Source organism: Apium graveolens, chromosome 4 (assembly GCF_009905375.1).
Source record: "Apium graveolens cultivar Ventura chromosome 4, ASM990537v1, whole genome shotgun sequence".
In the NCBI taxonomy this organism is placed as follows: Eukaryota; Viridiplantae; Streptophyta; class Magnoliopsida; order Apiales; family Apiaceae; genus Apium; species Apium graveolens.
Genome location: NC_133650.1, coordinates 98,959,145 through 98,971,522, shown reverse-complemented (window position 1 = coordinate 98,971,522; position 12,378 = coordinate 98,959,145). Strand labels below are relative to the sequence as shown.

The following is a 12,378-nucleotide window of genomic DNA, read 5'->3' as shown; positions in this document are numbered from 1 at the left end:
AGGTCCCGACATAATGGAGACATTATATTTTTACCTTCAATAAAATAATAATTTCGTAATAATAATATTTCTCCTTACCGATGCTATCACTTTATATAACTTTAAATGTCCAAAAAAATTATGAACATATACATATACTAATATAATTATGATAAAATCATATAATTTAAAATTTTAAATGAATAAAATTAAAAATTAAATTCAATATATTTTTTTCAAACAAATATATAATATTAAAAAAAATCGTTGCGAGTACAGATTTTAAGTTAGTAATATAATAATAGTATAATGAAGTAATTAAGAGTGCAGAGAGGGAGAGGAAAGGGGCGTTAAATTTACCTTGGTATCCTCAAACTCAAACTAGGGTTTTGTTTGTTTGAGACCTCACTGCGTTATTATCTGTTAACGGCAGCAGCCAAGCCCAATTCACAAACATGACGACTCTTGTACCCACTTCCGAAGAAGACCCCGCTCTCTCCGTCGTTCGCTTCACCTCCGAGATCTCCTGGGCCGACGCTGGTCCCGAGGTACTCACAATCCCCCTTACATTTATCTTTATTTCTAGCTATTATATTTCAATTGATGTGTTTGTTTTTCTTTATACTTTTAAAAACTTTTGTATTTTGTGAATTTTGTTGTTTCTCTTTTACTTTTATGAGGATTGTATAGTGATGCTTGTAGATTGGGTATTTTAGGTTGCTGAGCCACAAGTGAGTCGGTTGTGTTTGGAGGCTCAGGAATGTATGATTGCTGCTAGATGGTTGGATTTGGCCTCTCTTATGCTCACTTCCGCTGATTTGGTTTTCTCCAAAGCTTCCGACAAAGGTTTTATTCACACTTCTTTTCTAGCCTTTCCAATATTTCGTTATTAAGCATTTTGTTATTTTATTATTCATTTTCATATCATGTTTGTTAGTATTTTGATCTTTTTAAACTCTGAATGTTATGTGAAAATTAGGTTTATATATTATACACAATATGATTTACGGGATGATTAAAGCATTTAATTATGTTGCAGATCTTGAGTGCATTTTTACAGTCATTTGCAATCTTGTTAAGAAGACAGATAGCCTTGATGAAGCACTGGAGATGGCAAAGCTTATTGCCACCAAAGTCACTCAACAGCCTAATGATAAGCCTGCTCTTCGTCTCAAAATGTAATTTGCTGCTGATTTGTTTTTTCAATATAGTATTTGGAGTTTGGTGATGTTGTGTTGTAACTATTGTGTTTTTCTTATCTCTGAATTTTACAGCATGTTCAATTTGTACAACTTATTGGAGAATCAGTTCAGTCGGTTCTTTGTTTACATGAAGGCTCTTAATTTGGCTGTCAATGGGAAGGTCATCGAGCATGTTGTTCCCTCTTTCAAGAAAATTGATAGTTTCCTCAAGGAGTGGAATCTTGGGGTTCAGGATCAGAGAGAACTCTTTCTCTCCGTCTCCAATATTCTGAAAGAAAGTAAAAGGTAAGTTTTACAGGGATGCCTTTCTAGATATCTGCAGTTTCATTTATTTCTTCAACTATATGTCGTTTAGTTTGCTAGTCGGGTCCACTTTGTGATTTATGTACTTCCATTTTCATTCAATTTTCAGCCCGTCTAAGGATTCTTTCAAGTTTCTGACCAAATATTTAGCAACCTTTTCTGATGAAGATGCACAGACTGTGGCAGAAGCTAAAGAAGAAGCAGTACGAGCTGTTATCGAATTTGTGAGAACACCAGACATGTTCCAGGTATGACAATATATACATGGAATCAATTATACAAATACTATAAATGTAAATTTTGTTAAAGATATGGTGTATTGGCATTTCATTTGCAATTTATTTAAAGAATTTGATTAAGGTTTCAGTTTTCACTGTATTAGCTACCCATACAATGATGATGTGAAGTATGATTTATATTACTATTATTGTTGTAATCCAAAAATCTGTCATTTCTTCCACTGCGCATCTGTAAAGCTAGAGTTTTCAGTGTTCTGGAGGTTAAACTATTAATAGATTTATGAAGATAGATGCTTAAATTGTTTTTGTACTTTTTATTGAATCCACTTCTATAGTGTAAGACCCTGGGTTCCCCCTTGTGGTGACAGTGGTGACAGCGGTGACAGCAGTGTTCGTCACCTTGTCCTTGGTGTTGAAGAAAAAACTTGAAGAAAATGAAATAGAGGGGTCCTTACTAGTTGCATTAATAGAGGAGCACATCGGTACACTGCAGCATGGTGTGGGAACTGTACGTTTGAAGGAATGAAAGCATATACCAATTGGAGGACTAAATTTTTGATAAATACGATATTTGCTATTTTGAGGTTACAAATTCGATGTTTATTAAATATGCAACTGCAGATTATTCTTTTTTTTACTGAAAAGTAAAAATTTATAAAATTTAGGCCTGTTTTTAGCAGCAAAATGAGACATCAACTGGAGACCTTGTAAATTTTGATTTCTGGGGTCAAGTTTGGCAACCCCTTCGGACTAAATCTTTTGTCATCACAGTCATCGTTTGCATTACTTGTGTATTTTTGGATAATATATGGTTTTATTAGTTTCTTTACTTGTGAATTGGCTCAACAGTGTGTTTTCTGGTATCAAACCTGATAGTTTTTTGTGTCTAATAACTTGCAGTGCGATTTGCTTGATATGCCTGCTGTGGCCCAATTGGAGAAAGATGCTAAATATGAGTTAGTATATCAGCTTCTAAAGATCTTCCTGACTCAGAAGCTAGATGCATACTTGGAATTCCATTTAGCAAATTCTTCGTTGCTGAAAAATTATGGTAACTATTTGTTCCTCTGATTTTTTCAAGAGTTGAGGTCACATGTTTGTGCCCTTTTTACTTGCTTTTTTTAATCCTTATGGGATTGGACAGGCCTTCTCCACGAGGATTGTGTAGCAAAGATGAGATTGATGTCGTTGGTCGATCTTGGTTCAAGTGAGTCTGGTCATATTCCCTATGATATAATCAAATGTACGCTACAAGTAAGTTGTCCTTCTGCCTTCATTCCCTTAAATGTAGTTTTCAGGTTCTTCTAGGATTCATATTCTTCCCATGTTCTTTGCAGATTGCTGATGATGAGGTTGAAGGATGGGTTGTAAAGGCAATCACCGCCAAGTTGTTGGACTGTAAGATTGATCAGATGAATCAAATAATCATTGTGGGGTGTGTTACAACTATCATTTTCTACCTTCGTCCTTTGGAAAACAGTCTGAGATTCTTCCCAACCGCCTGTGTTAATGTTTGACTGTTTCTATTCCTTTTTGTGTTTAGTCGGTGCACCGAGCGAGTGTTTGGATTGAATCAGTGGCAGTCTCTCCGGACAAAGCTGGCAACATGGAGGGTAATATAAAAAATTATGTTATATGATATATCGTTATCATATCATATTTTACTGGTGGCAAGCAAATATTTTTTTTTGAAAGCAATCATCTCAGTGACCAGTGTTTTTTTTTGCATTGCACCGATTTCACCTTCTTCTGACTTAAAGGTCTTCTGTTTTTGTTAGGGTAACATTGCAAATGTAATATCCACAATTGAAGCAAGCAAGGTGGGGGATGACGGCACACAATTAATGCAGGGATTGGCCATACGTTGACTAGAAAAGCTCGTAAAATAGATACATTACATGATGAATGATAAGACATGAGCTGTTTAGTTGTCTTACAGTCTGTACTTTTGCGATTTTGATAAGTATCAGTTTGAAGTTTTATTTGTATCAAATTGCCATAAATCAATTGGTTGTCAGAGTTTATCAGGCTCAAAATCTAGTTCGCTGCCTGTACAATTATTATTTTCCATTGTTCTTCAAGGGTTCACTATTTATTTTTAACCTTGTTTGACTTGGTAGTAACCATATTTTGTTGAAAAGTTTCCAGTAATGGCACTGTTGGTCAACTTGAATTTTTACCCATGTCGTAAGATTTTCAGGCGGTGTGCATGTCGTAAATGTTAGGTTAGTATTATAGTCACGGAAGTATATATCAACCGGCCAAGCATAAGAGCATATTTTAATCTACAGCCTACGCCATGACCTTGAAAATGCTGACAACGGGTCTTATCTTGAATAGCATGTGCAATTATAAGGGGAGAAAAAGAAGGCTTGAAAGATTTGACGCGGTCAGAATTGGAAAATTAGGCTTGGCAGACTGTACCCAAAGTCAACCTGACATAGTTAATTGGAAATTCTTGTAGAAACCTCGCAACATCGCAGCGGAGTAACCACTAGCCTTTCTCTACTGCTATAGAAACCCTGCACCTAAAATTTATTGCTGATAATTCTTGTAACTCAAAAGCATGCAACTTTTTCAACTCCCTGTATTCCTCATTATAGGTCTTTGCTCCTGCTTTTCACTTGCTCCCCAGTTTCTTGCTTCAGTCGCAACTCCCACTGAGAATTCCGTATACAAGCTGGCTGTTGCAGACCTCCTCTCCCCAACTCAAGAAGATCATACTTCTCCAATTCCAAAACTGCAAAAAGCTGTTCCAGCTTTTGGCCGAATCAACACGTTTGCAACTTATGCAATTGTAGTAATCACGGTCCTGAATATCGTGATGTATAAGCTTAAACATTCTCATGAAGAGTACCATCGCGAGAGCAATATTCAGCCACCATCATCCTTTGAAAACCAGTGGCGTTTATTTTCAATCAGGGAGATTCTATTAGCTACTCATAACTTTGATGAAAATTTATTTCTTGGGAGAGGTGGATTCGGAAAGGTGTACAAAGGCATTCTCATTGATGGGGCCATGACCACTGTTGCGGTGAAGCGGTTGAATTCTAAATCGAGGCAAGGAGCCAGAGAGTTTTGGACTGAGATTGAGATGCTTTCTAATATTCGACATAGCCATATAGTGTCCCTGATTGGTTATTGCAATGAGAATCATGAAATGATACTTGTCTATGAGTACATGCCTCATGGCACACTGTCTGATCACTTGTATAAGAACAGCAGGAATGGCTCTGTTGCCTTTCAGCCCCTGTCCTGGGAACAACGCTTGAAGATATGTGTTGGCGCAGCACGTGGACTAGATTACCTTCATACTGGGACAGGTCTGCAAAAGAGAGTGATACACCGTGATGTAAAGAGCTCAAACATCCTGTTGGACGAGCATTGGGAGGCAAAAGTTTCTGATTTTGGTTTGTCCAAAATTGGCCCTGCTAATCAATCATGTTCTCATGTGAGCACAAATGTTAAAGGCACACCTGGATATATGGATCCAGAGTATTTCTTGACGCATAGACTGACGAGGAAATCTGATGTCTATGCATTTGGAGTTGTATTATTTGAAGTGTTGTGCGGAAGGCGTGCTTTGGATCTGAAAATTGACAAGGACCAGCGAGCCCTAGCACAATATGCTCATCGGTGCATTCAAGAAGGAACAATAGATCAGATCATTGATTCTAGTCTCAGAGGACAAATCTCGAAAGATTGTCTACAGGTGTTTGTAGATATTGGTGACCAGTGCTTGCATTATCAGCAACGTAAGCGCCCTACAATGTCGGATGTGGTTGCAAAGCTTGAATTTGCTATGGAGTTAGTGAAGAAAACAGAGTCGTCGATAGACTACGCATTTCCTAGAGATACTAGAAGGGTTGATGACCATCAAGAAAATAACGATACTGTTGGGGTTGTTGAAAATCTAGAGGATGATGTCGGCCTGGTTCTCTGCAATCAAGAGGATGATGCTGTTGTGGTTGTTGAAAATCAAAGAAATTTCCCCTCTTTAAAGAAAAGAGACAAAGGAGTGTTGAAATTTGTTGCTAGAAAGATGTTTAAGGCTATTTTAGTAGTAAGAAGAGGTAAGAAAAATATTGCGGGGCAGAATACAGATGATGGCATTTCTAGTAGTTCAAGACCAACCTATCCAGAGTCATTTACCAATGGGAGGACACTATCTACTGAATCTTCTTCAGCCATAATTCGGTTGTCAGAAGAAACACATATTCCCCAGTTTTCATTTCTCAAGATTCAAGCTGCAACCAACTCTTTCCATGCAGGTCTGGTTCTTACGTATGGCCATCAAGGTATGGTCTTCAAAGGTCATCTTGATAGTGAAGAGGTAGTTATTAAACAGTTGATATTAACAAGTCAAAGAAGAAGGTATCAATCATTCCGCAATGAGATTTTGCACTCTAAGGTCAATCATCTTCACGTGCTACCATTGATTGGATTTTGTTGTGATTCTGATGATGTATATAGGTTATATCTAGTGTCCAAGTATATGTCCAATGGATCACTAGATTATCATCTTCACAACGAAAACTATGATACTCCTTTGACATGGAACTTGAGGCTCCAAATTTGCATTGGGGTTGCCAAAGGTTTAAACTACCTCCACACAGGCATTGCTAGTCAAATTATAACCCACGGCAAAATGAAGCCAAACAAGATCCTCTTAGATGAGAATTGGATACCTAAAGTATCTGGATATGGGTTGTGGAAACTTGGAACCTCTGGTATCAATAAAGATAATTACTTGCGTTCTCAAGAGTTGGTTCCCCCTTTCGATTTTTGGGAAACATGGGCCTACTTGTCCCCAGAGCAAAAAGCGCAGGAACAATTGACTCCAAAAGCAGATGTTTACTCTATGGGCGTTGTACTGTTGAATGTACTGTTTGATTGGAGACAAATTATAATGACTTTGGCTCGTCTTAATAACGCTCAGGTAAGTTTGTCCGCTTGGGTGAAGAGCACCATTAGAGAAAAAACTCTTGTTTTTTTCATGTACCCATATCTTGCAGGAAAAGTAGCATCAGAATGTTTCATTGAAATATTAGGTATTGCTCTGCATTGTTTAGTGGAAAGTAAAAATGAACGTCCATCAATGCAGGATGTGGTGAAGAGGTTAGAGTCTGCACTTGAGTTGCAAATAAATCATACTTGGAATTTTTTTGATGATGAGATCAACCAGCTTGAGTGTGCACTTCAAATTCAACTGCAAACAAACCATGCTTGGAGGTTGGATGTGGATGGTAATGATCATATTGGGATGAGCACATGGAGGCTGGATGGTAACGATGATGATCATATTGGGATGAGTGCATGGAGCCTGAATGGTGATAATGATGATCTTAGGATGAATAGTTGGATCTCTAATCTTGATGATACGCAAATGAGTATTCCAAACTACGATTTTGACAGTATCGAAATTGTTAGATAAGTTTATGATGTGCCAATAATATTATTATTAGACTATAGTTTTAGGAGATGATCTTATTTGCTTAATTAGCCAACCCCTTCAAATGGGATTGTTGTCTTTTATTTATACTAAGTCCCTTCAAATGGGATTGCTGAGATGGAGGCTACTGATCAGGTGTCGAGTGGGAGGATACGAGAACTCGAGGGTCGACTGCTCGAGGTGGAAAAGGAGCTTGAAGAGGAAAAAGGCAAGCGCCAAGGCTTGGTTCGACAGGTCGAAGGAATGGATGGCTCCTACAAGTTGATTGTGAAGGAAAATGAAGATTTGAAGAAAGAGGTAGAGAAAGCTGTTGAAGATATCGCTGGTGCTCTGGGCGACGGTTATGGACGATGTCTTCGACGGATGGAAGAGGCTGGTATTGCCGTCGAGGGACATGACTTTGATGACTATCTTCGTGACCTGGCATCGAAGGGTGATAACGCATGAAGGCAGGGTATGCCCTGTGGTTTTTTGTAATCGAATTTGAGCATTTTTATGTGTTTTAAGAGTTTTATTGATAACACCAGATGATGGATTTGTAGGAAGTATAAGGTATGCGATCCATTGTTTAAGTTTATTTCCATGTTGTAAGCAGTTACGTATTGGCTGGTTTTACCATCTATTTGTCTCGAGTTTGAAATATTAAGTCGTTTATCAAGTTCGTATTCGAGTGTTTACATTATGAGAGAGATTTTATTGCCCAGACTGTCGTCGTGAAGAGGCTGTATAAACATTTGCCTAGAAATGAATGATTTTCGAGTCTCCGATTATTGGAATTATATATTTTTTTAGTTAAGTAAGGAGCGAAGAAAGTGAAAGTCTGTGCTTTTTCCAAGTTAAAGGAATTTGTTCATCATAACCTGAACACCCCTCGGTGGGAGCCTCGTAATGACCCCTGTTACATCGGGGGTTTGTCTTTGAAATGGCATTTACTGCCTCAAGATAACAAGTTACAACTGAGATTAAATTACTGATAGAACTTTTTGAGGTGAATTCCATTCCAGGCATTTTTGATGGGTTTCCCATCGAGGTGCGCAAGCTCATAGGTCCCCGTACTTACAAGTCTCGAGATCCGATAGGGGCCTTCCCAAGCTGGTTTGAATTTTCCTGAGACAGTGGGTTGTGATGCTGCGGAATCTCTTAAGACAAGGTCGTTGACCTTGAAGTCTTTGGGTTTGACTTTTTTGTTGAAGTACCTTGCAGTTTTTTCTTGTTGGGCAATCATCCGCATTCGGGCTTCTTCCCTTGTTTCTTCTAACAGATCATTGTGAAGGCGAAGTCCGACGAGATATAGAGCAGGATCGAATACGTCGACCCGTGGTGAGGTGAGACTTATCTCGACAGGTATGACAGCATCGACTCCGTATGCAAGTCGGAAGGGAGTTTCGCCCGTCGCACTTCGGGGAGTCGTCCTATACGACCACAATACATTCGGGAGTTCGTCGACCCAACATCGGGGTATTTCTTCAATTCTTTTCTTCAGGCCTTGTAGGATGGTTCTATTTGTTACCTCTGCTAGTCCATTTGCTTGGGGGTATGCTACAGATGCTTTGATATGCTGGACTTTTAATTCGAGCAGGGCCTCCTCAAATTGTTTTCCTACAAACTGAGTGCCATTATCAGAAACTAAGATTCTGGGGATCCCAAAGCGAAAGACAATGTATTCCATAAAGAATTCTATCATCTCTTTTTCTCGAATTTTAGCAAGGGGTTTTGCTTCGACCCATTTGGTTGCGTAATCCACAACGACTACGATGTATTAGCACTGATTTTTGGACCTTGGAAAGGGACCCACAATATCTATTCCCCATTGGAAAAAGGGGCATGGGCTAAGAATAGAGTTCAGCTCGGTTGTGGGTCGACGGTTTACACTTCCATGCAGCTGACATGCTTGACATTTCTTGACGTAATCTTCACAATCTTTCCGGATTGTAGGCCAGAATAGGCCTTGTCGGATAACTTTGAGGGCTAATGTTTTCCCTCCTAGGTGCTCTCCACAGATTCCCGTATGTATTTCTACGATCGCTTGGAGGGCCTCTTCTGGAGACAAGCAACGGAGTAGAGGCTCAGAGGGCACGTCGGTATAACTCCGAACCCACAACACAGTAGTTCCTGGCTTTGAACATGAGAGCGCGGGCTTCGGACTTGTGCTCGGGCAACTTGTTGTCGATAATGTACTCAAGGAAGGGTTGGCGCCAGTCGAGCCTAGCCTGGATTTGATTAACTGATACTTCGTCGATAGAGGGGGTCTCCAAAATGTCGACGTATGTTGGGCTGAGATTAGTGGGGAGGTTGGAAGAGGCTAGTTTGGCTAGAGAGTCGGCCCACTGGTTCTCCTCCCTGTCGACGTTTGACATTTTCCATGAAGGGAATTTGCTAAGAAGCTCTTGTGTTCTTGTTAAATATCGGGCCATCCTTTCATTATGCGTCTTAAATTCGCCACTTATCTGTTTGTAAACCAACTGAGAATCCCCAAATATGTCAATGACCTCTGCTTCGAGATCGGATGCGAGCTTTAGCCCGGCAATGAGTGCCTCGTACTCAGCCACGTTGTTTGTGGCGGAGAACCCGAACTTGAGATCCTGCTGAATTTTGAATCCTCCTGGGCTGATTAATATGACCCCTGCTCCTCCAGAGCTGGATGTCGAGGAACCATCAACGAACAGAAGCCACGGATGAGACTGATCCTCTTCAGGTTTGTGGGTCTTGGATTGGAATTGGCACTCGGCGACGAAATCTGAGAGAACTTGGGCCTTGATCGCCGTTCGAGGTTTATACTCGATGAAGAACTGGCCTAACTCGATGGTCCAAGCTGCGAGCCTGCCTGTTATGTCGGGCTTGTGTAGGATTCTTTTCAGAGGAAGATTGGTCAGAACATGGATTTCTCTCGCTTGAAAATAATGGCGTAGCTTACGACTCGCGACAACGAGAGCGTATACGAGTTTCTCGACTTGAGGGTATCTTGTTTCCGCGTCTCGTAGTGAGTGACTGATGTAATATACAGGAATATCTTTTCCCTCATCGACACGGACCAATACTGCCGTGACAGTTTCGTCGGAAGCTGAGAGATATACCCGTAGCGGCTCACCTGTTAAGGGTCGTGTTAAAACTGGAGGATTTGTCAAAAACATCTTTAACTCCGTAAAATTTTTTTCACAGTCTTCGTTCCATTCAAACTGCGATGATCTGGAAGCTTTTTTCATTGCAGAGAAAAATGGGAGGCATCTCTTTGAAGATTGAGGAATGAACCTTCGAAGTGCGGCTATACACCCTGTGAGTTTTTGTAAGTCTTTAATGGATCTTGGTTTGCTCATTTCTAGAATAGCTTTTGTCTGAGCTGGATCGGCCTCGATGCCTTTCTGGGTAACCAGGAACCCCAGAAATTTACCTGCAGTAAGGCCGAATGAACACTTTGCCGGGTTCAGTCGCATGTTATTTGCCCTTGCATTGGTGAACGTTTCTCGAAGGTCTGTCACGTGGTCGGAGGTAGCTTTTGACTTTGTGATCATGTCATCGACGTATATTATCATGTTTCTTCCTATCTGCGAGGAGAATATTTTATCCATTGTCTGCTGAAAAGTAGCGCCCGCATTGATTAATCCGAAGGACATTACTTTGTACCCAAAGACTCCCCTATGAGTGATGAAAGCAGTTTGTTGCCAGTCATGGGAATCCATCTTAATTTGATTATACCCCGAAAAGGCGTCCATAAAGGACAGGAGTTCATTTCCCGCTGTGGCGTCGATGAGTTGATCGATATTGGGCAAAGGGTAAAAATCTTTAGGGCACGCCCTATTCACATCTGAATAATCAATGCACATTCTCCACTTCCCATTGCTTTTCTTAACCAGGACTACGTTTGATATCCATGTGGGGAATTGCACGGGCTCGATGAAGCCGGCGTCGAGGAGTCTGTCGACCTCTTGGTCGATGGCTGCTCTTTTCTCAGCCGAGAATATGCGTTGTTTCTGTCGCACAGGCCTGGTGTCCTTACTGATGTACAGCGAATGTCGAGCAATGGTCTCTGGGATTCCAGGCATGTCCCTCGGGGCCCAAGCAAAAATATCGGAGAATTCCCGGATGAGGTTCGTGATATCTTTTTGAGATCCGATGAGAGGTTTTTGCCAATTCTTGTTGTTTTATCGGGGTTTCCTTTAAATACTTCTATATCTTCTGTTTCTTCGAGAGGGGAGCATGAATTGCTTGTGGATGAGTCAATCAATTCTCTTGGGTCGATGTCTAGTACTTGATTGACTTCTAACTCTTCCTCTGTCTTTTTTCTTGGAGAAACGGTGGTTAGGTAGCATTGTCTTGCTGTTACTTGATCCCCAATCATTTCTCCCACGCCGAAATCTATGGGAAACTTCATTTTCAAGTGGGAGATAGATGTTATAGCTCGGAGCGCGGTGATCGTTGTTCATCCCAAAATAGCGTTGAAGTTTTAGGAAGCGCTAATCACATGGAATTTGACCATTTTCCAAATCTGACAGGGTGGGGAACCGAAAAGCACTGGCATATCGATGGTTCCTACAACGTGAACCTCATTGCCTGTGAACCCGTATAGCGGGGTTCGGGAGTTTTCGAGTCTTCAATCTCCTATGTCCATTCGGGAAAAAGCATGGTGATATAACACGTCGACAGAGCTACCATTATCGACCAACATTTTCTTAACCGTGTTGTTTCCCACACGTGTTGTGATGACGAGAGCATCTTGATGGCCTTCGATGAGACCGAGACGATAATCGTCATCAGAGAAAGAGATGACGGGGGAGGGATTCGCTCGAGGGCGTTTGGCTGTCGAGGGATTGACATTAAAGACTTCTCGAGCATAAATCTTGCGAGAGTTGTGGGAGAGGCCCCCGGCGGCTACGCCGCCAAAAATAACGTCGATTACACGATCGTCTTCGCCTCGATGGTGACGTCCGGGTTCATCATCGTGCTGCACATAGTGGACTAGTTGCCCTCGACAAATTTTTTCTTCGATGAGATTGCTAAGTTGAAAACATTGCTCTGTTGTATGGCCGGTGTCTTCATGATATTCACAATATCTGGAGCTTGGGGGTCTTCCTGGTTTCATGGGTCTTGGAGGGCGATAATCCGGTTCCGTTTTTAACACCGCCAAAATTGTCGTTTTCTCAGTGTTGAGTTTAGTGAACTCTTTTTTAGAACGATTGTGGGGCTGCCAATCTCTTTCTCTTCTATC

The 12,378-nt window shown here is 40.8% G+C and overlaps 2 protein-coding genes across 2 annotated transcripts; both read left to right on the top strand.

Moving 5' to 3' along the window:
* Positions 1–298: 298 nt before the first annotated feature.
* On the top strand, positions 299–3,825 carry LOC141718546 (uncharacterized). The gene is made up of 10 exons (XM_074520927.1): positions 299–527; positions 696–825; positions 1,019–1,157; positions 1,254–1,466; positions 1,594–1,732; positions 2,624–2,774; positions 2,868–2,977; positions 3,061–3,158; positions 3,267–3,336; positions 3,502–3,825. Exons 1-10 carry the CDS (start codon positions 435–437, stop codon positions 3,589–3,591), a joined length of 1,233 nt encoding a protein of 410 aa, XP_074377028.1. The 5' UTR covers positions 299–434; the 3' UTR covers positions 3,592–3,825.
* Positions 3,826–4,107: 282 nt separating this feature from the next.
* Positions 4,108–7,730, top strand: LOC141718545 (uncharacterized). Its single transcript, XM_074520926.1, has 2 exons — positions 4,108–6,662; positions 6,828–7,730. Exons 1-2 carry the CDS (start codon positions 4,290–4,292, stop codon positions 7,155–7,157), a joined length of 2,703 nt encoding a protein of 900 aa, XP_074377027.1. The 5' UTR covers positions 4,108–4,289; the 3' UTR covers positions 7,158–7,730.
* Positions 7,731–12,378: the final 4,648 nt, after the last annotated feature.

Excerpts from the sequence above, each read along its gene's own strand:
- LOC141718546 (XM_074520927.1), top strand. The coding sequence starts at position 435 with ATGACGACTCTTGTACCCACTTCCGAAGAAGACCCCGCTCTCTCCGTC. Across the intron at positions 1,158-1,253 it reads CCTGCTCTTCGTCTCAAAAT|CATGTTCAATTTGTACAACT; the intron begins GTAATTTGCTGC and ends TGAATTTTACAG. Across the intron at positions 3,337-3,501 it reads CAAAGCTGGCAACATGGAGG|GGTAACATTGCAAATGTAAT; the intron begins GTAATATAAAAA and ends TGTTTTTGTTAG.
- LOC141718545 (XM_074520926.1), top strand. The coding sequence starts at position 4,290 with ATGCAACTTTTTCAACTCCCTGTATTCCTCATTATAGGTCTTTGCTCC. Across the intron at positions 6,663-6,827 it reads CTCGTCTTAATAACGCTCAG|GATGTGGTGAAGAGGTTAGA; the intron begins GTAAGTTTGTCC and ends CCATCAATGCAG.